The following is a 24382-nucleotide window of genomic DNA, read 5'->3' as shown; positions in this document are numbered from 1 at the left end:
AAATAATCCGCTAAATTTGATTTAAAATACCACCAGAAAATCGCCAGATATAAAAATACTGCTATTATTGTAAATAAAAAAATACATTTTTATTAAAAAAACCAATATTTTTCTGTTACTTTATATTAAATTTAAAATAATTCATTTAATAATATAATATTTAATAATATATGTTGTTTTCATAATATATACATTATCGATTGATGTGGGAGATCGATTTGACTCATATTTTAATTTATGCATACTTTCTATTTTTATGTAAAAGTAATTACAATTTGTGAAACATGAATTAATAATAATTAGCTTTATTAGTGTGAAAAACGCAAAGTTCAAAACGGTATATATCGCAGAAGCACTCATCTTGACGCGTGAAGTTAGCGCTAGAGATGATCATCTCTGGCTCGAGCCAACTTAATTCAGTTCTCTATTCTAGGGGTTCACATACCTTCCGGAACGGAACGGGACGCTGGGTTCACTTTCTTTCCGGAACGGACGGGGTTCACTTTCTTTCCGGAACGGAACAGGACACGAGATAGATCAGCTCCCGATCGAGTTTTCTTAGCAAATCATCTAATAGGTAACTATGACGCATATTTATTTTATACTGTGTTTCGTTCGAACGCGTATTCCTCGTAGCGTAAATCGCGACGCGTGGAGCGGTCGTGCGATTGTAAGATGCGGCAATAATTCCGTGCCAAAGTCGATCGCGCGGGAAAGATACCCCCTTCGCCATATTAACAGCGTTCTCTCTTTATTTCACTCGCGGAATCCGTGACAATCAATAGCAATCTCGAGGCGTATCGGCTCCGCGATGTGTAATCGCCGCGCGAAGTTAATCCGGACGATAAATGAAACTGCCTCACGTCATTCTAAATCACATTTACCTGTCATTTTCAGAACGCAACGAATGTGGGACGACACGCCGCCGCAAGTGCTAGAACAAGTGCTATCGCCAAGTATTTAATCGGTAAGTCTTATTACGTTAAATTTGTGTCGCAATTCGCTCAAACGCGTATCTATACATCTACTTGTTCGAACGCAGATCGCGATATGTTAATCGTGGCCCACGAAGTTGACTGTGGGCAGGAAAGAAACTTCTATCGTCATTCTTAATTGCATTTTTTCTCATTTTCAGAACGCGACAGATGTGGAACGATCCGGCAGTGTATAGAACGGCATCGCAGATCATAATTGGTAAGTGTAACGTACACATCACAGTAAGCAAGAAATAATTTAAGATTTTGTAAATCATAAACTAATATTAAGATTTTATTTAATTATAACTCTATAGTAGTTTATTATAACATTAAAATAATATTAATATGTATCAAATTTGTTAATTCTTTTTATGAATTGTGATAATGATTTATTTGATGTTTTCAACATCATTTTAATTTTATACATATAGCTTTCAAATAGAAAACAACTAAATTTATTTAGTGAACCAAATTTCTTTACATCTTCTGTTAGATGAATGAGATTATAAACATTATGATTTATAAATTCTTATCCATATAAGTCCACCAAATTCATTTACAAAATATTATAATAATGCATTTGTCTAAATACATTTCTGGCAACAATTCCCGACAGTTCTCGTATACTGCTGTGTTTTTCTATAATGTTTAAACAGAGTTTTAACGTTTAAACTTGTGTACACAATTTTAAATGGCTGAAATCGGCACGAAACTTAAATTTAATTGTCGTGCTGAATAGTTTTTACATATCAGGCGACAATTTTCGACAGTTCTCGTATACTGCTGTGTTTTTCTATAATGTTTAAACAGAGTTCTAACGTTTAAACTTGTGTACACAATTTTAAAAGGCTGAAATCAGCACGAAACTAAAATTTAATTGTCGTGCTGGATAGTTTTTACATATCTGGCGACAATCCTCGACAGTTCCCGAACACTGCTGTGTTTTTCTATAATGTTTAAACAGAGTTCTAACGTTTAAACTTGTGTACACAATTTTAAATGGCTGAAATCAGCACGAAACTTAAATTTTATTGTCGTGCTGGATAGTTTTTACGTATCAGGCGACAATTCTCGACAGTTCTCGTATAGATCTGTGTTTTTCTATTTCTTGTAAGCAGAGTTCTATCGTTTAAAATTGTGCACATAATTTTAAATGCCCGAAATCAGCACAACACACGAAAAATGTGTCGTGCTGGATAGTTATGACAATTCTGGCGACAAATCTCGGTAGCTCTCGTATAGCTCTGTGTTTGGATATCGTTTTTAAACAGAGTTCTATCGTTTAAAATTGGACACATAATTTTAAATGCCCGAAATCAGCACGACACACGAATTACAGTGTCGTGCTGGATAGTTTTGACATATCTGGCGACAAATCTCGGTAGTTCTCGTATAGCACCGTGCTTCTATATCGTTTTTAAACAGAGTTCTAGCGTTTAAAATTGTGCACATAATTTTAAATGCGCGAAATCAGCACGACACACGAAAAAATGTGTCGTGCCGAATAGTTATAACAATTCTAGCAACATTTTTTGACATTTCTGGTATAGTTCTATGCTTTGATATCATTTTTTAAACAGGGAATATATTGTTGAATGGAAAATTTCCAGTGGCTTTTTTCAATCAGTCTTTTCTTTTGTGGTAAAATATAACATAAAATTATAAGCTGTTTTACAACTTTAGTATTCGTCACAAAAGAGATACGTTACAGTTTACACAATTGTACTTATGTAGAATATTTATTAAACTTTTTATTATGTTTGCATAAAAACATATTTTTATAATTACAGTACATATTGTATGTTTGTAAAAATTAACTAAGTTTGAGAAATAATGAGAAAATATTGTGATATGCATATGTACCATATCACATTTACAATAAACACTTCCAACATGTTCAGAGAGATTTTGATTTACATCCACTTTATTCCCTTCAGTTTTTTTGTGAATAAAAACATAATATTTATTTATCTGTTGAAGCCTTAATTTGTTCGAGAGTAGTTGCTTTTAGTTCATAAGATAAAAAACATAAAGAAACTTCTTTTAAAACGTAAACTGTTTGTTACTTTTTATCTTACGAATTAATTCATAGGTATACAAAAATATATTTTACATTTATTAGACAATATTTTTTTTCTGTTATTGCTAAATATAAGTTATAAGGAAACTGCGTGTTAATGTGTATTTGACTTTAGCATCTTTTCGACAGATTGATAGATTAAGGTCTATATAGAAAAATGAATATTGTTACTTTTTTTTTTACAAAAAACCAAAGGGATAGTCAACTCTAAATCTAAATTACTTAAACATGTGGATAGTGTTCATTGTTACTTAATTCAACTGGCAAAAACAGAAATTACAAATTCTATATATAACAGTAAAAAATCGAATACATAAAAAAACTAAAGAATAAATTTTCGTGATGACATTAAGAAATAGATCAATATTAACGGAACATTTTTTTCGTTACAATGTAAACGTTACCGTACAAAAGTATCATTATATATTTTTTATTCGGTTTAATATGAGTATATATAGTATATGTATTCACTTTCGGAAAGTGAGTTTAAATCTTCAATGTCAATTTGTATATTTTTTTTGTTACGAGTACTTTTTTTGTAATTGACTCTGTCATGAAGAATAAATTCTAATAATTTATTGTACAGATTAATGTACAGATTACAAGAACGATTTGAAAACAGCTGTTCATGATTTATTTGTAATAAAATATATTATCAGCAACTTTGAGGGAGAGAGATTAGAATTTTAATAATTATTATCTTACCAGAATGTCAACATTAGATCGATTTAAAATAGGCCGTTTTTCGATCAAATGTGCAGTGATAGCTTCTGATTCTTGTCTCTGTTAAGTTAATAGATATTTTTAGTTAATAGATATTTTTCCAATGGATAAAAACTTCTTCCTAAGAATTATTTCTTATGTTGAACCATCATACATAGGAATTATTTAAGAATAAATCTGAAAATATTACATTAATGTAATATAATTTTTTTATTTCGTTCTTTAATTCTAATTTTACCTTTCTAATTTTACCTAATTCTAATTATGCAACTACTTTTGAAACATTAAATTTTTGGCTTTATCAACTAATTTTCCCTTTGCTGCAATTATCCAGTTGAAGATTTCTGTTTTTGAAACGTACAGATATAGTAGACCGTTGTAGATTTGCCAGAAAATAAGTTCTTTTTTATTTTTACAATGGTTTGATAATTTTGTCTTATTAATTGTTTTATAGTATTATAGTATAATACATTTTTTTTGTAGTATAATACATTAAAGTTTGTTTTTAATTATTTAAGTAAAATGTGAAATTTATTATATATAATTAATATAATATACTTTATCGTACTGTTTGCAGTGACAACTAAATAAATAACTCATTATATTCCATTAATGTGTATAAAATTTATTATTTTAAACACCATTTTAATTTAAATTTTATATTTGTGTGTTACAGTATTATCGTTGCTAACTAACGATCCGCAGTTTCTGAGAGGAAGAGGAGGCCTAGGAGAGGCATCGGGCATCAGTGGAGCAACTTAGCGGTAAGCATTATTATTTATTTCTGTAAAATTAATTTTTTTTGTATTTATCAGTTTTATTTCGATAATTAAAAGGTTTTAATTAAAGAATTAAAATTCAATTTAAAATATAATAAAATTTTATTTTTATGAAGATCTTGAAAATTGCATAATAATTTTAATAGATATTTAATTAAAAAACAATTATAAAATTATGTGTAGAGTAAAAGTTAAGAATTATTGATTTTATTGATAATAATTGATTTTATTAATAATAATCGTATAAAAAATAGCATAATAGTTTTAGAAATAATATGATAATAAGAAACAAATATAGATTTTTGGGGAATGACGATAATGTAAATCAATTATGTTTTGGTCGTAGTTATATCATTTATTTATTTATTTTATTTAATCGACTCTCTCGCAGTATATTTGTTCATTCATATACTTTATCTTTCGAAAATCAATTACAAGTGTCATCATCTATTATCTAAAGGATAGGTAAGTAAGTTACAGGCTTTTTTCACAGTATTGACTCTATATACTATCCAGATGTGACTAAAATCTGTATCTACAAATATATTATCTTGTATCTCGTATGTGTGTACAGGGTGTCTCGCAACTGTACTTTACTTCCTCCTAACGACAATTACGAGCGGCGTTTCGCGACACCATATATTTATAATAAGTGGCTAGTTAGAAATAAACTAAGCGCTCAAGTACAATAATTCGTGGACGAGCATGTACGAAACAACGTACATCAATTTTCATTTGTCGCACGCGAAGTTAATGTACAATTGTATAATCGAAAGCAACTTACAGAGTAATTCTATTTGAATCCTCTCACAAAATCGCGTGTCGTCTTTGTTGTCAAAATTGCCCCTCTCGTTCTTCCCTTAAACGCACTTCTTCAATTTCGTCTGTTGCAATATCTATTGTCAAGAGAAAGCAGACACCTTGTATACATATAGTATACATATATATATATATATATAATATGGACCAGAAGGCAAAATAGCAGAAATGCGTCGACGAATTCAGGATTCAATTTTCCTTAACAAGTAATAATCGAATAGGTATTTACTCAGGTATTTAAAACTGAATAGAATTAAGTACGCTCGATGAGTTACATGTTAACACTCACAAAGCAACAAAGTCTCACTTTGTAAGTCTCACTGTTTAATATGTAAATATAAAGTGAGTTACTCGACAGGAAAGATGTTAAAGAAAGAATTATCTCAAATTTGAGGCCACATCCCTCTCGTCGATTTCTATTTTCTCTCGCCTCAGGTCCGCTCTGTATGTATATTTAATAACATCTTTATTTCTATATATGTATATATATATATATATATTTCTCAATATCTCATTTTTCTCTTTTCTTTCCCGTATGAGGGAGTCAATAAATATATTTCTTTATTCGAATCCCAGGGGCAGAAAGAAATCGTCGCAATTTTTGTGGAGTGAGAAGTAAGTCGTATGTATGTACCTTCTGTCTCAGAGAAGAGCTTTGGTAAGAGGTTTCTTTCTTTTTTTTTCTTCCCCCTCTTTTTTCTTTTTTTTTTAAATCGATTAATACGATATACGTTAAAAGTAGATTTATACTTGATTTGACACATATGATTGAGGTTTCGAGCAAGTTTGTCCGCTGCTTAGCTCGCATCTCACAGCCTAGAGAGTGATTTAAATTCAGAGTGCGGGGCCCCATTTTAAATGGAACGCGCCGCAAAACGCCGCACTATATACCTCGACAAATGCCAAGCCCGCAGGTATTATGATTATTAACTCATTAACGGCCGAGTGCACGACTTCCGTCGCCTGAAATTTACGTCCGTAGAGTGCGACAAAAATAGCAATTTCTCTCAGAGAAATTTTTTCACTGAGAAAAGCGTTCCGACAGTTTTCTCCGCTCTTAATATTACAGCTGTAAAATTACAGAAATTATTACAGAAATTCAATACTGGCAGTATTAAATTTCTTTAAGAGCGAAGAAGCGTATCCTCTAATATCAGAGGAGAGTGCTCTTCGGGAATGTTTCAGGGATGCGAAAACGAGAATATCTTTTGCGATCGATCTTAACGAACGAAACTTTGCGTATTCTCTGGAAGAAGGGATAATCTCGCATTTTACATCGCCGTTCGAAATATATACCACAGAAACAGAACAATATCTCCGATAACATTTATAGTTATTCTCTGTCGATCAACAGGTAAGACGAAACAATCGCATTCGCGGCTCTAGCTTTTTTTGCTCGCCACCTGAAACAGCTATATCTTAGCTTCTATTTTGGGTGGAAACTCTTTTATAGCCAAAGTATTGTGCGCATTTTTTTTCTCTTTATCTCTATTCACAATGGGTCGCATATGTGTGTCTCACTGTACCTTTCGCGCCACGTTTATTCAGTCTTTTACGATTTATCTTCTACAAAATACAATTACACAGAGAGTTACTCTTGTAACGGAGATGAAGTCTCCGGAATTTGCGTTCCAAATACCATTCTGTTTCCGCAAAGCGAACGTAAACCGCGGACGCCGGACGCGTACCTTCGCCGCTATCGATAACACGCACTATCAGCCGAATAGAATGAGAGCGGTGCGAGGTCGTTCTTACTCTATTGAATTTCGCTATTAAACTAAGAGGAGCGAAGGACCGTGCTGAACCGCGACCAGATCGCCGACTCGGACATTTCTCTAATTCTCACCCTGCACCATTTTCATTCTCGCCGACCAAGTATATATGTATATGTACTATATATATATATATATATATCACACGTACGTTTGTGTGCCATGTGGTCATTGTGCATTTAAAGTAAATACGACATAGTAAAATATTAAAGCGGCAGCAGAATACTGCAATACTGTTCGATCAGTGTGAAGAATCTTCCCATTCCCCCTTTCTTCACCTTTTCATCCTTTCTTTTCCTTTTTCGTATTCTCTTTTTAAATTCTTTACAGCAAACACGCCGATCATTTCGCTCTATCTCCTTTCTTTCAATCTTTTACCTACAATGTGTGTTTATGTACAACATGTGAATAGCGGCAACAGTTCGACTCGTATATTCGCGATAAACTTTCTCATAATGTCAACATGTCTCGTATAAACTATGCAGTGCCAATACCTATCGAAGATAGAATAAGTACACATAAAATATATGCAATCGATAAGTAACGTAATAAAATTAGAAAGTACATGTGTGGTAAACATCGTGGACGAGAGAGATACATCGTACATAGATACGTGTGTGTGTGTGTGTGTGTGTGTGTGTGTGTGTGTATGTGTGTGTGTGGATGGGTGTGTGTATTATAAGTATATACATCATATGCATGTATGTATATATATATTGGGAGAGAGGAAGATAATGCATATATGCATTCCTATACATTTAGAGTTCCCAGTTTCATTTCGGATAAAGTGAGTTTTTTAATTCATCGATTGATCAATCGCATTATGCGCAGATGCAACTTTGCTCTGTAAAAACTTTATTTGCCCACCGCGCGATTGAGTAATCAATGAATTAAAAAACTCACCTATACTCGTTCGTCGAGACGCAATCATGTAGATATTTGCTTGCGCATATAATGTTGAGACGAGCATTCTTGTTACATTTTTGATGATTGTTTCGTAAAGTCATGGATAAAATCGTGAAATCCATTTGATACCGTCCTTCTTTTTTCTTTTTTTTCTTTTTTTTTCTTCAGATTATCCGATCCAATTCGAAACCATGTCAGAGGACAAAAGTGAAACAATTTAACATGTGGGATATATAGGAATTTCTTCTCCCCTGTTAATGTAAATATGCCTCTTTGTTCTACGCTAATGGGTCAGCGGCGATATCGATTTGCGCTTGATTTTTAACCCGATACACTTTCATATGGTATTAATCAACGTTTTCACGTCTTTCTACTTTTTCTTCTTCTTCTTTGCTAACTACAAGTATTGCAGGACAGTGCATGTACTTTACAATGTGAGTGTGAATGCACATATATATACATTATATATATATATATATATATATATATATATATATATATATATATATATATATAAAAGAATGTTCGAAACTATTGCGCTTTTATTTCTTCCTAAAAGACGTAAATTTCCTTTGATAAAAATTCAACGAAATTCAATTCATTACAACATTTTAATTTTTAATGTCAAATATGTTTTAATTTAGTAATATATTTTATAATTAACCATTTAATCCAAATTTTAAATTATAAAAAATTCAAAATTAATTACGGAATAAAAATTGTTATCTATATAAATAAATTTTCAAAATTAAACTTGCCAAAACTCTGTGAGTTGGAGCTATTTCAAGAGTTATAATTTCCTGATTTTTAAACAATCGTTTTAGTATCCGTAACCGAGAAAAGTCGCGATAGTTTCGGTACATCCTATTTGGTCGAAAAGACCGTTCTCATCACTTCCATCGTTTTGCTAGTTGCAAATTTTTTTTGCAGAAATTTGATAAGTCATGATGCGTAATCTCGCGTAATCCTTAGTACAATATAAATTATGGACACTGATTAAATATTAGTATTAAGTATCGATAAATATTACAGTGAAAGTTAATTTCGCGGTTATCCCTTTCTCAGTTCCTTCGTCAAGACTCATTAAAGAAAGTGCAAATAAATAAATTTGGCGTTAAAATAAATAGAATTTGATATCATTTTGATAGTCACAAAATTAAAATAAAATTCGACCATCCTAGGAATAAAAATAATTCAAATAAAATTAATTTCTTAATTTTATGTCGGTATTATAAATCAATTAGTGCTAGATCGATAATTTAGAAATTAAAATAAATCCCAGCTTTTCTTTAGAAACCAAAATGATTTAAATCAGCTTATTCTTACTCTTCTCTTTCTTAGGCGAAGAATTTAATTTACCACAGTCTCTTCTCTTGAGATAATTTAATAAAACAGTACCAATTTATCAATGACGTCGAAGATATTGAGAAAAGCAACTACCGGTGTATTTCGCGTCATATTTCGCGCTTACTAATTAATTACGGTCTTCATAAAAAGAAGCGCGGCCGGAAACGGGGCTACGCGCAAAATGTTACATGTACACGACATTTAATGCGATTAGAATTACCTTACATACGCTAGCACTATAAATGTGTATATATATCTTTTCTTTCGATGAGAATCTTTCAGTAAGGATTGCTACGCATTTTGGCATTGAGTCTTTCAGATTGCACTCTTCGCGTCACTTGGTGTTATCGATTATTAAGTGGTAGTGGCATCTTGGACCGGTAGGCCTTAAAGACGATACAAACGCGCGCGTGAATGTGTGCCTGTTTATATGTTTTGCGTGTACGTACGTAAAGATCTTTCCGCGCGAGACTGAAAAAGAGAGCGGGGCTTCACAATCCCCTGAAGGAAATATAGTAACACTCGCGACATACGTCGTCGTCATTCTCTATTATCAAATACACACATATATATATATAATCATAATAAAAGTCGGCGCTATCCTAGGCTACTCTAGTTTCACTCTATACCAAGCAATAAAATTATATATGTACTTGCTACTCTTATTTTTTTGCCTATTAACGACAATGCATGTAGAAAAATGAGCCTCTCGCGTCTTTGGTTAAACGCGAAGCATTTAGAAAGTAGTCTGGCAGTGGTTTCGTAGATGCTTCGACCTTAGCCTCGGACCAAATTTTGATTTTTTCTTCCCCCTCTCCTTTTTGCCATTTTACTTCTTTTCTATTTTTCGTGATTTTTTTAGCTGTCAGTTGCAAGAAATTGAATCGAAGTGACGTTTATTCGGGACTCGTCTCTCATTGAGCTACAATTTTTGTATCGACAATTTCTAAGAGGTACACAGAGGAGTGTACTACTTCATCCGGCGAGCTCGACCTCACCGGGCTGTCGAATTTAAATTTGAGCAGCTCTCGCTGCTATATGCGACCCTCCCCCTGATGTGTGCATTACTTGATACATAATCTGCACGTTCTACGTTCAGAAATTCATTTAAAGAAAACCTATCCTTTGGCATCGCTTTTGGCTTCAGCAATCAGACGACGATCGGTCGTTGCGGTCCGCGTAACAAGTTGGAGCTGCAGAAAAACTTCTGTCTTCCATATCCGATATGAGCGATCGTCGTCGTCGTCGTTATCATCAGCCTCTTCTTCTTAACGATTTTCAGAGCGCGCGGCGCAAGTGACTACGCAGACAATGGCACAAGAGCAATATGTTCCTTAGGATAGTGTCGTTTAGGTCACTGAGAAGTAAACTAAAGCTCTGCTTCCGCAAGGCAACGGCATAAGTTCCCATCGCTTCAATTCACGAGTAGATAGTGATCACCTCCCGTCCGCTTCCACGCACCATCAGTACTCTCTCCAGGCCTTCGGTGAGCACTTCAAGGAATTCCATATCTAATTTTGAACAGTCAAGGAAGTTTAATGTCTCTCTTATTCTTCTGTCATATTTTATCATACATTTACCATTAATTTTTTTTTTACTCTGAAATGTATCCTTATTACATTACAAACGGAGAAAAGTCAGCTTGACTAAATTTTTCAACATTTGCTTTTTCTTCAATTTAAGCATGCATATATTTAACTTTGTTTTCAGTGTATCTAATAATTCGTGTATTATAATAAAAGCTAATAATTTTTTTTCAAATAATGTATGTTTTCACGGTGATTAAAAGGATACAGTTAGATTCGCGCTCCATCTTCGTGTCCCGTGGCGGTCCAGGAAGATTAAGAATAACCAGCTGAGCCTCGCTGCTCATTTTACGGATTACCTCGTTCAACTTTAACGAGGTATGCATACGCCTCACGTCACCTTCGTCGCTGTTACACAGAATTGTTTGTTAAAAAATAAACATCAACGCTTTTTCAAAGAGCATTAAAAAAAAAAAAAAAATCGCAACACTCACGGTGTAATCGTGGGTTTTTTAATCTCCGGACTCTGACTTTTGTTGTCCTGCGCGTCATTTTCTTTTGCCTCCGCCTCTTTCGCCTCTTTCGCCTCCTTCTCTGTATTCTCTTTATTCTCCGCTTTAGGCGAGCCGCTGATCAACTTAGTCTCCTCCTCATTGTTCTCTTTAGCCTCGTCCTTCTCATTTGCTTCTTCGGTAACGTCCAACTCCTTGTTATTTAAATCGGTCTCTTGCATCAACTTCAAGTCATCGGTCGCGTTTGTACTCTGGTTACCCGGTTCCTGGAACCTCACTTTCGTTGGCACTTTCGCGTCCACGTTGTGGTGATGATCTACGATCGCCTGCACCTGTATCACAATAACGCGATTAAACAAATAATCGAGTACTTTTATATCCTATACAGCGGGAAACAGTCGGTCGAGAGGTGATGACTAATAATCTAGCATTAAAGCACTATGGCCATCGTATCAATACTATCTATGTAAGCGATCGTGCCAATCAAGCCGAACTCAGAGACGCGAGGAGTTCCTGAGATTATGATGGACAGGAAGAAATAAACCAACATGGTCGCTAAATAATATAACACTATATTCAAACATTTTCTTCAAATTAGTCTTAAATTTCAAAAGTTAAAAGTTGAAATTTATTAATATAAAAATAATTAATACTAAAACTTTTATAATTTATTTTTACAAACATACATACAAATAAAGATTATTTGTAATATCAGAAGTATTTAATATTTTTGTAAAATACTTGCGAATCACGTCAGTTTCTTCCACCTTAATATTATTAGGAGTAGGATCGAGATTGTTATGTGATAATGTGGGGGAGGAATGCACAATATAAAATCGGTCGGTGCAGTGGAATAATGACAGGAGGGAGGCATACATGGAACTCCGAGGGTAATCTGACAAACCAGAGGTAATTTTTCTTCGGCGGGTACCTCGTTGAAGTCCACCAATGACTGCACCTTTATCCGTGAAGAGCACGCAACAAACAGACACACACCGATCAGTATCACCGTCACCACTTGTTGTAATTTAGCATATGTCTGTATATATTACTGTAATCAATTCGCCCCCTTTATCCGGGATTTGACACTTACCACTCCTAGTGATTGTTTTTTATTCAACTGCAGCTCGCGTAGCATCTGGTTTCTTTGTTCCATGATCAAAGTGCGTTCGTATGTGTATGCGGAGATGTCGGTGTTTGTCTGTGAAGAGGCCAAGACATGGAATGTAAATTTACTGAAGTAAAGCGTTATCAAACATTTTTCTTGTATATAGAATAAAAAAATTAAGTATTAAATCAATAATTATTGTTTTATTGTATATAATCAAGAATATAAAATCTTCTTTATAGAACTTGATAATTTTAATTTCAACGAAATATAATATTTTTATTTCAATTTTGTAATAATTATTTAAAAAAATAATATAATTGTTTTAATATAGTAGTATTAAAAAATTCTAATTTCTTGTTTTAAAGATATTATTTTTATTTGATATTTTTTTATCATAAAATTAATTGAATAAGATAAAATACATCTTTTTTCATAAAACTATTTATAGAAAATTTTTTCGTTGGTAAATTATCTTTGTTTAAGATTATCAAATTCTTTATAGAGGATATTATATTATATGCTTATATATAAAACAATTGAATTGTTGATTTAATCATTTCTTTATATATGTAAAAAATTTTTAGCTTTAGCCATCATCAAAAAATAAAATAGAAAAATTTTCTAAAGAACTCAATCTTTTTTTATATGGAGACTGCCTTAAAATCGGATTACCATTTCAACAATCTCGACTTCTGCCTCGATCCTCAGATCGTATAGGAACTTCTTCAGATCCTTCTTCATCTGTATCGAGTTGTCCTCCATTTGCGCAACTGTGAAGATTCTCATCTTGCAGTTCTTCCAAGTGCGATGTTGTTTTAATAAAAACGGTAGTAGCATCAATAGGCCGCCGTCGTGCACAATCCACCACACATCGATGTTGCCGATTATCTTCTCGCTGGAATCCGGGAAGAAGTTTATACCCTTGGGCACCAGCAATGCCATCTTCGCAGCCGCGACGCTCCTTACGGTTTGCAGGAAAACTCGCCAGGTTCTCTCCTCTTCCGACTGCCGCCAGCCATACGGCCAACCCAGGATCACAGTATTCGGTTTCAGTCCACCGAGCCCGGTATTTTGTATCAGTGAGCTCAGCCCTTCAACGATATTCTTCGCAACGAGAACGTCGACGAAGCCTTTCACCCTCTCTTCCGCCGCAATTTTCTTGAGACTCTGCTTGGCCGCCAACGCCTCGCCCGAGTTTTGCGTATAGTCGCCGGCTATACAGCTGACGCTGATGGTGAGACCCTTGCCGGCTTTGAGCTGACTGGCAAAGGCGAAGAGTTTACGATACTTAGGCACCAAATCATCAGTAAGTTTGGCGAGGATCAGGATCTGCGGACGCCAGTTCTTCGTGTGCGGTGGACCCTCCTCGAGCCTGAGCAATGAATATCTAGCGGCGGACAACGCCAGACCGCGAATTCCGTCACCCCATTCCTTCTCGGCGCCACGATATTCGATATACTTATAGATGCAACCGGCCATACCCATTGCAACTAATGCGTAATACCAGCTGGTCATGAACATGACGGCGATGCAAAGTGACAGACCGAGGACTGACAGGCTCCAGTGATAATATTTGAAACGCGGTCGCCAATTCGGCGTGCGCAGCAGGGTCTGCAGGGCGCAGGCGAGGTTGACGAAGCCGTAACACATAAGGAAGAACATGGATAGCAGCGGCGCCAGGTAGTCTACGTTGCCAAGCAGGATACCGCCCTGACAGATCAGCACGGTGAGTATCAAAGCGCGCGTGGGTTCGCCTCGACTGGAGCTGGTAGCAAACGGTGTCAGAAAGGGAATAATGCCATCTTTGGCGATCGCCTGCAGCAGTCGCGGCGCTCCCGTTAAAGATTGAAGGCCGGCGCCCAAGGTGGACAAGAACGAGCCGATCAGGATCACCCATTGATTCGGCCACGCCATATTCGCCACCACTAGTTTGCCGCCGATACTCTGACCAAACTTGTCGCGTAGCAGCAGATTATCAACAGTACCAGCGAACAGAAGGACGCTGGACAGGTAGACGGTGGAGGTCGTCAAGATCGCGCAGATCGTGCCGATTGGAATGGATTTCTGAGCGTCAGCCAAATCACCGGATCGATTGGAGCCCGCCATAATACCTGCATTAATGTCATTGATTTCTTATTGTCGTATTCAAATAAAATAGATATTTCATTTAACACATCGATATAAATAAAAATGTAAATGTTTGTTTCTCATTTAAGATCTCCGTAAGTTTTTCACTGATTGCTTTGAAATTTTGACACAATGCTGCATTCGTAGCCGGGAGTGTTCTTATGGGGTCTGATTTTGGAAATACGTGTGTTTCAAAAATGATGGCCATAATTTAATTTTAAACAATACTTTTTAAATGATATTTTTTTGTAATTTTGACACAGCGTTATATTGAATTTAATTAGAAGTACGCGAATAAATAAATATTAGATTTATTACTCGTCGTTTCATAAATGCAAGCCTTTAATTTGAGAATGTTTCTTTTAGCGTGTATATGACAATTTAGAATCAATGGCAGGATTTGAAATTTTGACACAATGTCGCATTCGAAAATAGGAATGTTCTTATGGAATTTGATTTTGGATATACCGGGAAACAAATTAATTGAATACAGTACCAAAGGCAATAAATAAATGAAGTAAGTTAGAAGTATGTGAATAAATAAATATTAGATTTATTAAAGATAGATAAATGCTTAAATGGTAAATTTAAATAATGAAGAATTTGAAAAAAATGTTTATATTAAAGGACAAATACAGGATATTAAAAAAGATAAAATCGAACACTAATTTCGAAATAATTATAGATATGATATTAATTATTTTAAATTAAATCATTTTAAATTAAATAATTTCGAAATAATTATATTGACCGGGAGAGACCGGGAGAGACGGGAAGAGTCGGGGAGAGACGGGGAGAGACGGGGAGAGACGAGGAGAGACTGGGAGAGACGAGGAGAGATTGAGAGAGACGGAAAGAGACGGGGAGAGACTGAGAGAGACTAGGAGAGACGGGTAGAGACGGGGAGAGACCGGGAAAGACGAGGGTGTATGAGTATTTAAAAAAAAATTCGATTTTTTTAATTGAAAAGTATTTCAAAGTTTTAATAAAATAAGATTTATATTACATTATAATAAAAATACAAAACAATAAATAGAAACAAATTAATTGAATACAGTGCCAAAGGCAATAAATAAATAAAGTAAGTTAGAAGTACGTGAATAAATGAATATTAGATTTATTAAAGATAGATAAATGCTTATTCAAAAATAAAATAAAAAGAGCAACAGTAAAGCAAGGCTTTTAAAAGTTAAACAACGAAAGCAAAGAAAATTTGAAAAAAACGTAGCATAAGAATAGAGAGCCACAGCAACGTGTGGCAGGGCATAGCTAGTTGTTTAAATAAATAATTAAATCTAATTAGAATTTTAAGTCTAAAATACACATAAAATGGAAATAAAGTAAACAAAAAAGAATTATTGTTTTAAGAATATTTTTCAATTTCGAAATGTAAACACACAGAAATAAGATTATAACGTTAAACAGACAAACTTGTGTTTAATTATATGAAGTTTAATTATATAAAAGAAAAAAATATATTCATTATATATTCATTAATACTTTTTATGAGTTAAAGAAAAAAAAGTCAAATATGAAATAATATCTTCAAATTAAGAATTAGAATTTTTAATATTATTTCTTATTTTATATATAGTGCTCTTCAGATGACTATTATAATGTTGAAATAAAAATATAATATTTTGCTGTTAATTTAAGTTACCAAATTTTTTAAAGAAGATTTTATATCACTAATTAAAAATATAAATAATTGCGATAAATGAAGTCTAGTAGTATTAACTTTATACTAATTTTTCTTTCTGTGCATAAAAATTAAAGTTAAAGTTAAAGTGAATTAAAATTACAAAATCAATTAAGAGTATTAATAAATATCTGTTTGCTCACCCGTCACGGAAGGGAAGAATATACCGATGAGGATGGTGAAGGTCGTAGTGAGGTCGACTTGAACCTGGTTGTAACTTGACCCAGATAGGAGATCCATGTCCTTCGGATCGTGTCCATAAGAGATGAACTGACCCTCCTCTTGGAAACTGTCCCATATGTTCTCTACGCGGCGGAAAACAGAAAGCATTCCATTTTAGATTGTTCGTTGTTATTTTTTTCAATAATACAATTAAAACTATAGTCTAAAAACTATAGTCTTACCTAGGAACACACCGCTCGCCAAGCCGCGGATACCATTGACAATAGTGATATTGTTCTCGAGATAATACGGGTCGCATCTGGTGCCGTTGCAGTAAATATTGTGCAAGGGCCCGTTCCAATTTTTGTTGCAATCGGTCAAAACGTTGATGTCCTTTAACAGCCTTCTACCGAGCACGCACAACCTGAAACGCAAAGTCTCGGTTCTTTAAAGTGTTTCAGCCTCTTTTCGGTTTCTTTTTCTACAACATTTTTCGCGACAATTATTATTGTTGCGTCTTATTATAATCGCGACGGTAAATATTCTGATAATATAACGGCTACATAATCCAAAAATTAGTATCGTAAATTAGCTCAGTACTTCAGAGACTCGTTGCCGTTAACGTTCACGAAAAGTCCCACGTAAACAGCGATGATGGACAAAATGACGCAGGCCAGTGCGACGGTGGCGAACTTGTTAACAAACTTCACCCCCACGAAGACAATCGTGCCCATTACCATCAGCAAGATGGTGCCGTACACTCGGAAATTGTTGTACATGATGTTGGCGTCTTTCGTGAAGTCGCCGAATATGCTGAGTGACGGCGCCATATAAGTCTATCGCAGAAATATCGTGAAATCAACAGAAGACATAGAGAAAAGCGCGTTCTCCTCTCTCAAACGGAAATCCAAAATCATGCAGAAGTATGCCGCAACGTGTCATGCGCAATCAACATTGTACCCTTTATGTGTTACGCGCAGTTTACAAACGTATCGTATAATTAATTAAAGTGTGTAATAATTCTCAATTAATCTTAACGTAAACGGCTATGAAACACCGCGATACTTTCATTTCTGCCTCGAGGTATATAAGTCAATTATCGCGAACAAAATTAATCAGAGGAGCTCTTATTATGTAACGTCGTTAACCGATACTCACGAGAACGATCTCGACGGCACCGATGATGTACATCGCGGCGGCCAAGGTAGTGCCGGTGTAGAACAGCATACCCACCGCGCCGCCGAATTCCGGGCCTAAGCTTCTCGAGATCATGAAGTAGGAGCCACCGGCAGGCACCACGCCGTTGGTGGCGATGGCACTCATACTGATCGCCGTCAGCATCGTCTGCACGAAGAATAGTTCGCAAACGGTTTATTTTTCCCATTATTTAATTAGCGAGAAGCTATTCTCCTTTTTCAATTTTTAAGAAACGAAAAAACTAATGCACTTCGACATCTTGATTAACCCGTTAATTTCTGACCTCTTTCCTTGATTTTATAAAAACCTTAAAAAAGTATCTTGAAAAGGTGTTACTTATAAAAAATATTTACTTATTTACTGTAATTTAGCAGAAAGTTTAATTAAAAAAATATTATACTGATTGATTTGTCGAATTACAAATTAAGTCATATAACATCAAAGTCATAAAAGTTTAAAAAGCTGTATAAAAACTTTATAATCAGTTTATAAGAATTATTAAAAGTTAGTTATTAATTTACTTGTTGTTAGAAAAATTTTATAATATTAAAATTCGAATAGGTGTTAAGATTATAACAATTGTACAAAAAAACCGTATTAAGAAAAGTTATTATCGAATTTTTAGTTTTCTTCTTTTAAATAACAGTTGTTTTTATAAATAATTTTTTTATACAGATAATAGATTTAAAATACACTCATTTACTTAAAATAAATACTTATTACTTCAAATAATTTCCGCGTATGCACAGAAAAATGCATTTTTGAATTGTAAATATCACTAAATTCTAAAAATTTAATACTTCAATTATAAGAATATTAAATTGAAACAAAAATTCGAGTTACTTATTATTCTGATTTTTCTTGAATATAATTTTTATAATGTTTTTCGAAAGAACATAAGGTTTGTTAAATGTACGATGAGTTTTTTCTAAAATTTGTGATAAATATATTTCAAGACAATTATCAAGAAAATATTTTTTATTAAAGATAACCGTTGCTTACTAGAAGAGAAAAAGTAAAGTGAATAATCGTTTTTTTAGCAGTAGAATTGATAGTTTTCTGCACACGAAGAAACAATTATAAAAATGCTGTATAAATAGGACAGTGGAAACCAATAGATTAAAGAAAAAAACAATTTTCAAATTAATTAAAAAATGTATCATTGATATTTGGGTCCCTTTATCGTCTCACATTTCTAGATTCCGTTTTAAATATACGCTTTTAAAGAACTTTTCGAATATTTTCTTCGAACACTTTTAGAGAATCGTTTATTTTCAAGTCTTCATACTTTACGTTTCCATATTTTTACGTCTATAATACAACGTATGTTTGAGATTTTTCATGTTACGTTTCTGATGACGAATACTCACCACGCAACAGCAGCAAAGCACGATAAAGAATCCCTGAATGGCGCCGGCTGTACCGACTACCCATGTCAGTCGGATAAAGAGGATCACGCCAAAGATGTTCTGGATACACGGCAAGTAGACACCTATGAGTGTACCCATTCGTGCGCCACCTCCTGTAGGAGGAGCTGGTTTGTCCGGATCTGTCGCGGCAGGGATGGTGTTGCTGTAGTTGGCCAAGCTATTAAGCAACGTCGAGATCCGCGGCCGATCCTCCATCTCCTCCTGCAAGGATTCATCTCCATTTTTGTCTGTCCGTGTATAATTACGGGAGTTTCGAAATTCGAAGTGAAATGTGGTTTTTTATCCCGAGAATTTCTCGTCTTTTAATTTTTTTTTAATGTTTTATTGAAAACTGTGTTTTAAGATTCCGCGATCAATTAATCAGGGTTCAGATGAAAGATTTGAATATATTATATGTTCGACCTATTCGAATAGCTCGAAGACGAGGCGTATTTAAAAAATAAGGGTCGATTGGACAAAAAAATAATAACAGAAAAATCTTCTATTACTGATGCAATGCTTGTATATACCTTTTTATTTTTCTATGCAGTCATATTTTTTTTCTATACTAACTCTACCCTTTTGATATCGGGTACTCTTTCAAGCTCTTTTATGCTCTCTACATAAAAATCCGCATTCTGCAAATTCAAGCAATTCAGCATCGCTGCTTTCAACTCTTTATTCTCCTTGAATCATTGAAAACCAAGTCACTTCTTGAAGGAAGAAAATCACTTGATGCGACTGAACTGTACGAGAAGGGGGAAGGGGGAATGCTTAAAAAATTCTCATCGGTATTGCTCAAAAAATCTTTTGAATAATATGGAATAATATAGACATCATACAGTATTACTATTTTATCTTTTCTTTACTATCGATCACTAGTCTGTTATTATTTTCCTTCCTGTAACAATGATTTATGATGGCTGCGAGAATAAACAATCTCGTCAGTTATAAAATGGTGGCGGATTTTATGCAGAATATATAACAGCTTATTCTTTGATATTAAAAGTGCGTGGAAAAAAATTGTGACCACGTAGAAAAGTAAAATAGTACAAGTATTAATAATAAAAGTTTTTTTATTTCGTTTTCTTTCGTTTAGCGTTCCTTAATGCTTTTTTTATTGGTTCTTACTTTTGAAATGCGCCTTGTAAAAACAAATGACATCCAGTTCAAATATTTCGGACAGTTCGAATTTGAGTGATCGGTCTGTATAATGTCCATTCGCTGTGTCTAAAGTTCGGACAGTTCAGACAGTAAAGATAAAGAAAATTGGAAGTGCAGTATACATTGGAAACAAACGAACAATTTCTATAACTTTCTATAACTAATTTCTATAACTTTCAGATTCGAACAATATACGGAAAGAACGGTTTTGCTGAGGTACTTAAAAATTCAAGTAAATTCAGATCTGAAAATAATCTTAATTGTACTATCAAATTAATCACGAGGTACGTTCAAGCATGATGAACAATGTTGCAAAAAGTTTTGACGTTCTAGCAAGTTTAAGTCTTACACATAATTATTTTAATGATTTAACAAAATTATTTTCGTATGAAAAGGGCTAAATTTTTAAGTCGTTTCTTCCGTGCAATTATTTCAAACTTGCGGATCTGCTTAAACAGTTCAAACATACACATCTTAAGTTCAAAAGATTCGAAATATTTGATATTCGACATATTTCGAGATTCGAATTATTCGATTATCCGACGAGCTTACCACTAATTTTAATGCGTAAAAAAACGAAAAAATTTAAATATTTAGCCACACACACACACACACACACACACACACACACACACACACACACACACACACACACACACGGGCGCGCGCGCGCGTACACACAGTTGTAAAAATAATTTTATTAGACTTGGTTGCTAAAATGTAAAAATTTTTTGCATTGTCGTTCATCATTGCTTGAATTTTCTTCTTACATAATTATAATAATTCAATAAAATTATTTTTTAATCTGTATCGAACGAAATTTTTGATACTTTAACACTATTCATCTATTCTTTATGAGAAGGGGAATTTTTTGCGTGAGGCATCAAAACGTGAATTTTCAACTTACGTCCTGTAGATTTGACAGCTCGCATATTTTGTCTGAAATTTAAGGGCAGACGCGATATGTATTTACAAATTGCGGCTGTCTGATAACGTATAGACTCTCGCTACTTTCGTACGGTCACGTACAAATTCTGCTACTTTTATCTTCCCACATATGTGTGTGTGTGTGTGTATATATATATATATATGTATATATTACTTTTTCACACTTTTTCTATTTCCATCCAGACGCGTATAGACCTCGCTGTCGGGCGGAATATGAAACAATGCCGAGATTAACGATTCGCCCGATCAGTCATCGACTCTTATCACTCACATGTTTATTTTCACGGCCGCGAACCCTCGTCTATCGTGATTCCATAATTTCCCACACAAGATTTCTTATTATGCCAAAAGGGCCGCGACCTCATTTGCAATTTTATTGACAAACTTTTGCGGGGAAAGCGTCCTTCGGGACGCTTTTATGAAAATTGTTAGTCCTTTGTCATGTAAGTTTCCGCTGCAACCTCGTTGCCGACGATATTACACGTTGTCGATCTAATTTCGCGACGACAACTTTTCACATTCGGCCATTCCGCTCGTACGTCACACAAAAAGCACAGACTTCTCTATGTCAAATGTAGTAACGTAATAGTAGAAAAAGGTGCCGGAGAATGCGAGCTGGAAAAAGCTCTTAACACACGGTGATTTTCTTCGAGAAATTGCAGCGCATTTCTCCGGTCTTATCTCTAATTCTTTTTCGCGACGTATCCTTTTCATTTCTTTTTTTATCATTCGCTATCTGATAATAGACAGTCATACGATTTTCAGGTAAAAGCTACAACCTAACGAATAAAATTCATAACTTATTTTTTCTTCTTTGATTCTGTTATAAATTGTTACAGTGGACTAAAAGTGGTAAATAAAAAATAGTAAATAAAATAAAATAATTCGGGTCAAGTATCTAAATTAGAGTCCAGTCGTAAGACAATTTTGTCAAAATCTTGCTAAATTCACTAGTTTTTCTTCATTCTCCCTTTCTCTTCTTCTTTTATCTTAGCCTTCTTCTCTCGGTGATTGGTAGATCAAAACTAGCTGTTTTATGGCCAGACTTTCGAGAGTCTCTGGTCTATATTATGCACTAAAACTTCATTCGCACCATCTTTTTTTTTCTTTTTTCTTTAAGAGTAGTACAATTCACCTTGTCTGAAATTATTCCGACAAAATTTATACGCACGATAAAAATGTACCGCTATTACTCGTATGCCAGGTTTATCTTCAATTGTGGTGTTCAATCGAGTCGAACGAGAAATACGAGAGAGGGTTAAAGTCGCCTTCGCGGAGCAAATTATCGGGTTCGACGGAAGAACGGGGAGACAATACTCGCATTTCGCGCGAGATTCATGGCTCGATAATGGCTCGCAATTTTAAACGGGACCGAGCAGATAAGGAAACTGGGCCGAGCGGAAGCTCCGCGGCTGCTCCCTTAGGGTAAGGAAAACGGTGAAGCCGTTCGTTAAAACTGTACAAAGCGGACAACGATGACAAGAGGGTGAGCAAGGAGGGGCCCTTTCCCGAGTGCGTGGCTTAACTTTCGTTATGAAAGAACAGCAATTCAGAAAAGGATTCTTAGCGGTCAGAAAAATTCCTGTCCCGTTTCCTCAAAGTTCCAAGATCCAGGACATTATTCTGGGAAAAGCTGCGGCAGATCGCGCTGAAGCTTTTTCGTATAAAATGTATAATATCGTAACTTTATAATGAGAAAACGATTGATCTTCTTAACCTTACGAGAAGTAACTTTTAGCAGGATTGTTCTGTTTTGTAAATTGCTTTTTCACAATATCACGTGCAATGGTAATTACGCGATGACTTTACTATTTACATCAGGTTAGATAATCCCGTAATTCGAGTCCTTCTAGCGGCTAAGAAAATGATTAATGAAGACCTAGACATTAAGAGTTAACGAATCGTCCTATGGGTTCTCATTCTTTTTCCGATGAAGCAAGAAAGTTTCCTCTTTTCACGAAGCATTAACTTTTTAGACAGAAAAATACGACCTCGTGAAATAAGATTTGGTGATACTGTACTCACACTGTAGAGATACAGATTGGTCTCATATCCAGACTTCTTCTCGGAATTGGTAGTGCTGACAATGGGATCGCCATCTCCGCCTGCGCCGCCTCCATCGCCTGGAAGCAGGAAAAGAACAAGTAATTAATTATTCGTTGTTTTGCCCGAGTTCTAAAGTTCTTTAAGACGGGGAATTACATCAGTTACCAGAAAATGTACTTTAATATTTCTATTGTATTTCTTTGATATTTACTGGCACATTAATGATGTTCTTGAGAAAGTGCCGTCTTCTTGCGAAAGATTGTATATAGGGAAAGGAATTTTTTAATCACCGATAATTAAGTTCCACCTTCAACAATTTTCTCTATTTTAATTCTTATGTTTTGCAACTAATTTGAACACAAAAAAAGTGTTTTTCACAATGATCGATTTAACTTGTATTTGTTGAACGTAATTAATAAACGCTTGATAATCTGTAATCTACACTGTGAGATACGTATATCATCGCGTGGAAATATGCAGTGACAATTGAACTAATGAGAGAGTCGTTTATGAGATACTTAAACCCTCTCAAGCTACTTAGAGAGACTCATAACATTTACAACTGCCTGCTGGATGATGCAATGTAACACCACGGCTACTTTTACGTTAAATATTAATTATTAAGCCGTTATTATACGCTCGCGAAGATATAAATGGATTACGACATTAATTTTCGTCGCGTTCCGACAAACGCGCGTATCAGTCAAAAGTTTGAAATTATGATAAAATTTAATAAATATTTAAATATAAAAAAAATCAACATAACCGAGTATTAAAAAAATCATCACAAAAATTTTCATAAACTCACAATTACACATTACTCTAATTCTTATACGTATTCTTATTCATCCAGCTGTGCTCCGAGAAGTTCAGGTATTCAAAAGGATTCCAATATTTAAAAATCTAATCGTATTTTTCACGTATCATTTCGCTTACGTTATGCTCGGATAGATACTACCCTTTTTTTTCGCATTTACCTTCCTCCCACGTATTTCATACGCAAGAAGAAAGCCGGGAGGCTAGTGAGGATCTAACGACGTCGCGATTCCCGTTAAAGGGTTAACTCGCAATGTAGCAT

The 24382-nt window shown here is 34.5% G+C and overlaps 1 protein-coding gene and 1 long non-coding RNA gene across 6 annotated transcripts in view; one reads left to right on the top strand and one right to left on the bottom strand.

Annotated features, from left to right (window-relative positions):
* Nucleotides 1-87: 87 nt before the first annotated feature.
* On the top strand, nucleotides 88-4637 carry LOC118646651. The gene is made up of 4 exons (XR_004964157.1): nucleotides 88-577; nucleotides 898-967; nucleotides 1136-1194; nucleotides 4457-4637. It is a non-coding gene; the product is annotated as an uncharacterized LOC118646651 (long non-coding RNA).
* Nucleotides 4638-10221: 5584 nt separating this feature from the next.
* Nucleotides 10222-24382, bottom strand: part of LOC105839020 (solute carrier family 12 member 4) — a 98262-nt gene continuing 84101 nt past the window's right edge. For 2 of the 5 annotated variants that reach the window (XM_012685005.3, XM_012685007.3), the window contains 12 exons: nucleotides 23284-23381; nucleotides 19108-19368; nucleotides 17699-17884; nucleotides 17141-17376; nucleotides 16783-16964; nucleotides 16522-16683; nucleotides 13225-14663; nucleotides 12535-12642; nucleotides 12346-12399; nucleotides 11424-11773; nucleotides 11198-11337; nucleotides 10772-10914 (listed from right to left, as the gene is read on the bottom strand). In XM_012685005.3, the coding sequence (XP_012540459.1) occupies nucleotides 10823-10914; nucleotides 11198-11337; nucleotides 11424-11773; nucleotides 12346-12399; nucleotides 12535-12642; nucleotides 13225-14663; nucleotides 16522-16683; nucleotides 16783-16964; nucleotides 17141-17376; nucleotides 17699-17884; nucleotides 19108-19368; nucleotides 23284-23381 (3308 nt within the window). In that variant the 3' untranslated portion in view covers nucleotides 10772-10822. Of the gene's footprint in view, nucleotides 10915-11197; nucleotides 11338-11423; nucleotides 11774-12345; nucleotides 12400-12534; nucleotides 12643-13224; nucleotides 14664-16521; nucleotides 16684-16782; nucleotides 16965-17140; nucleotides 17377-17698; nucleotides 17885-19107; nucleotides 19369-23283; nucleotides 23382-24382 lie in introns of all 5 variants that reach the window. The other 3 variants (XM_012685004.3, XM_012685008.3, XM_012685009.3) reach the window with 3 other exon arrangements.

This window comes from Monomorium pharaonis, chromosome 7 (assembly GCF_013373865.1).
Source record: "Monomorium pharaonis isolate MP-MQ-018 chromosome 7, ASM1337386v2, whole genome shotgun sequence".
NCBI classification, from domain to species: Eukaryota; Metazoa; Arthropoda; class Insecta; order Hymenoptera; family Formicidae; genus Monomorium; species Monomorium pharaonis.
The sequence above is the reverse complement of the archived record's forward strand: the minus strand, read 5'-3'. Positions and strand labels throughout refer to the sequence as shown.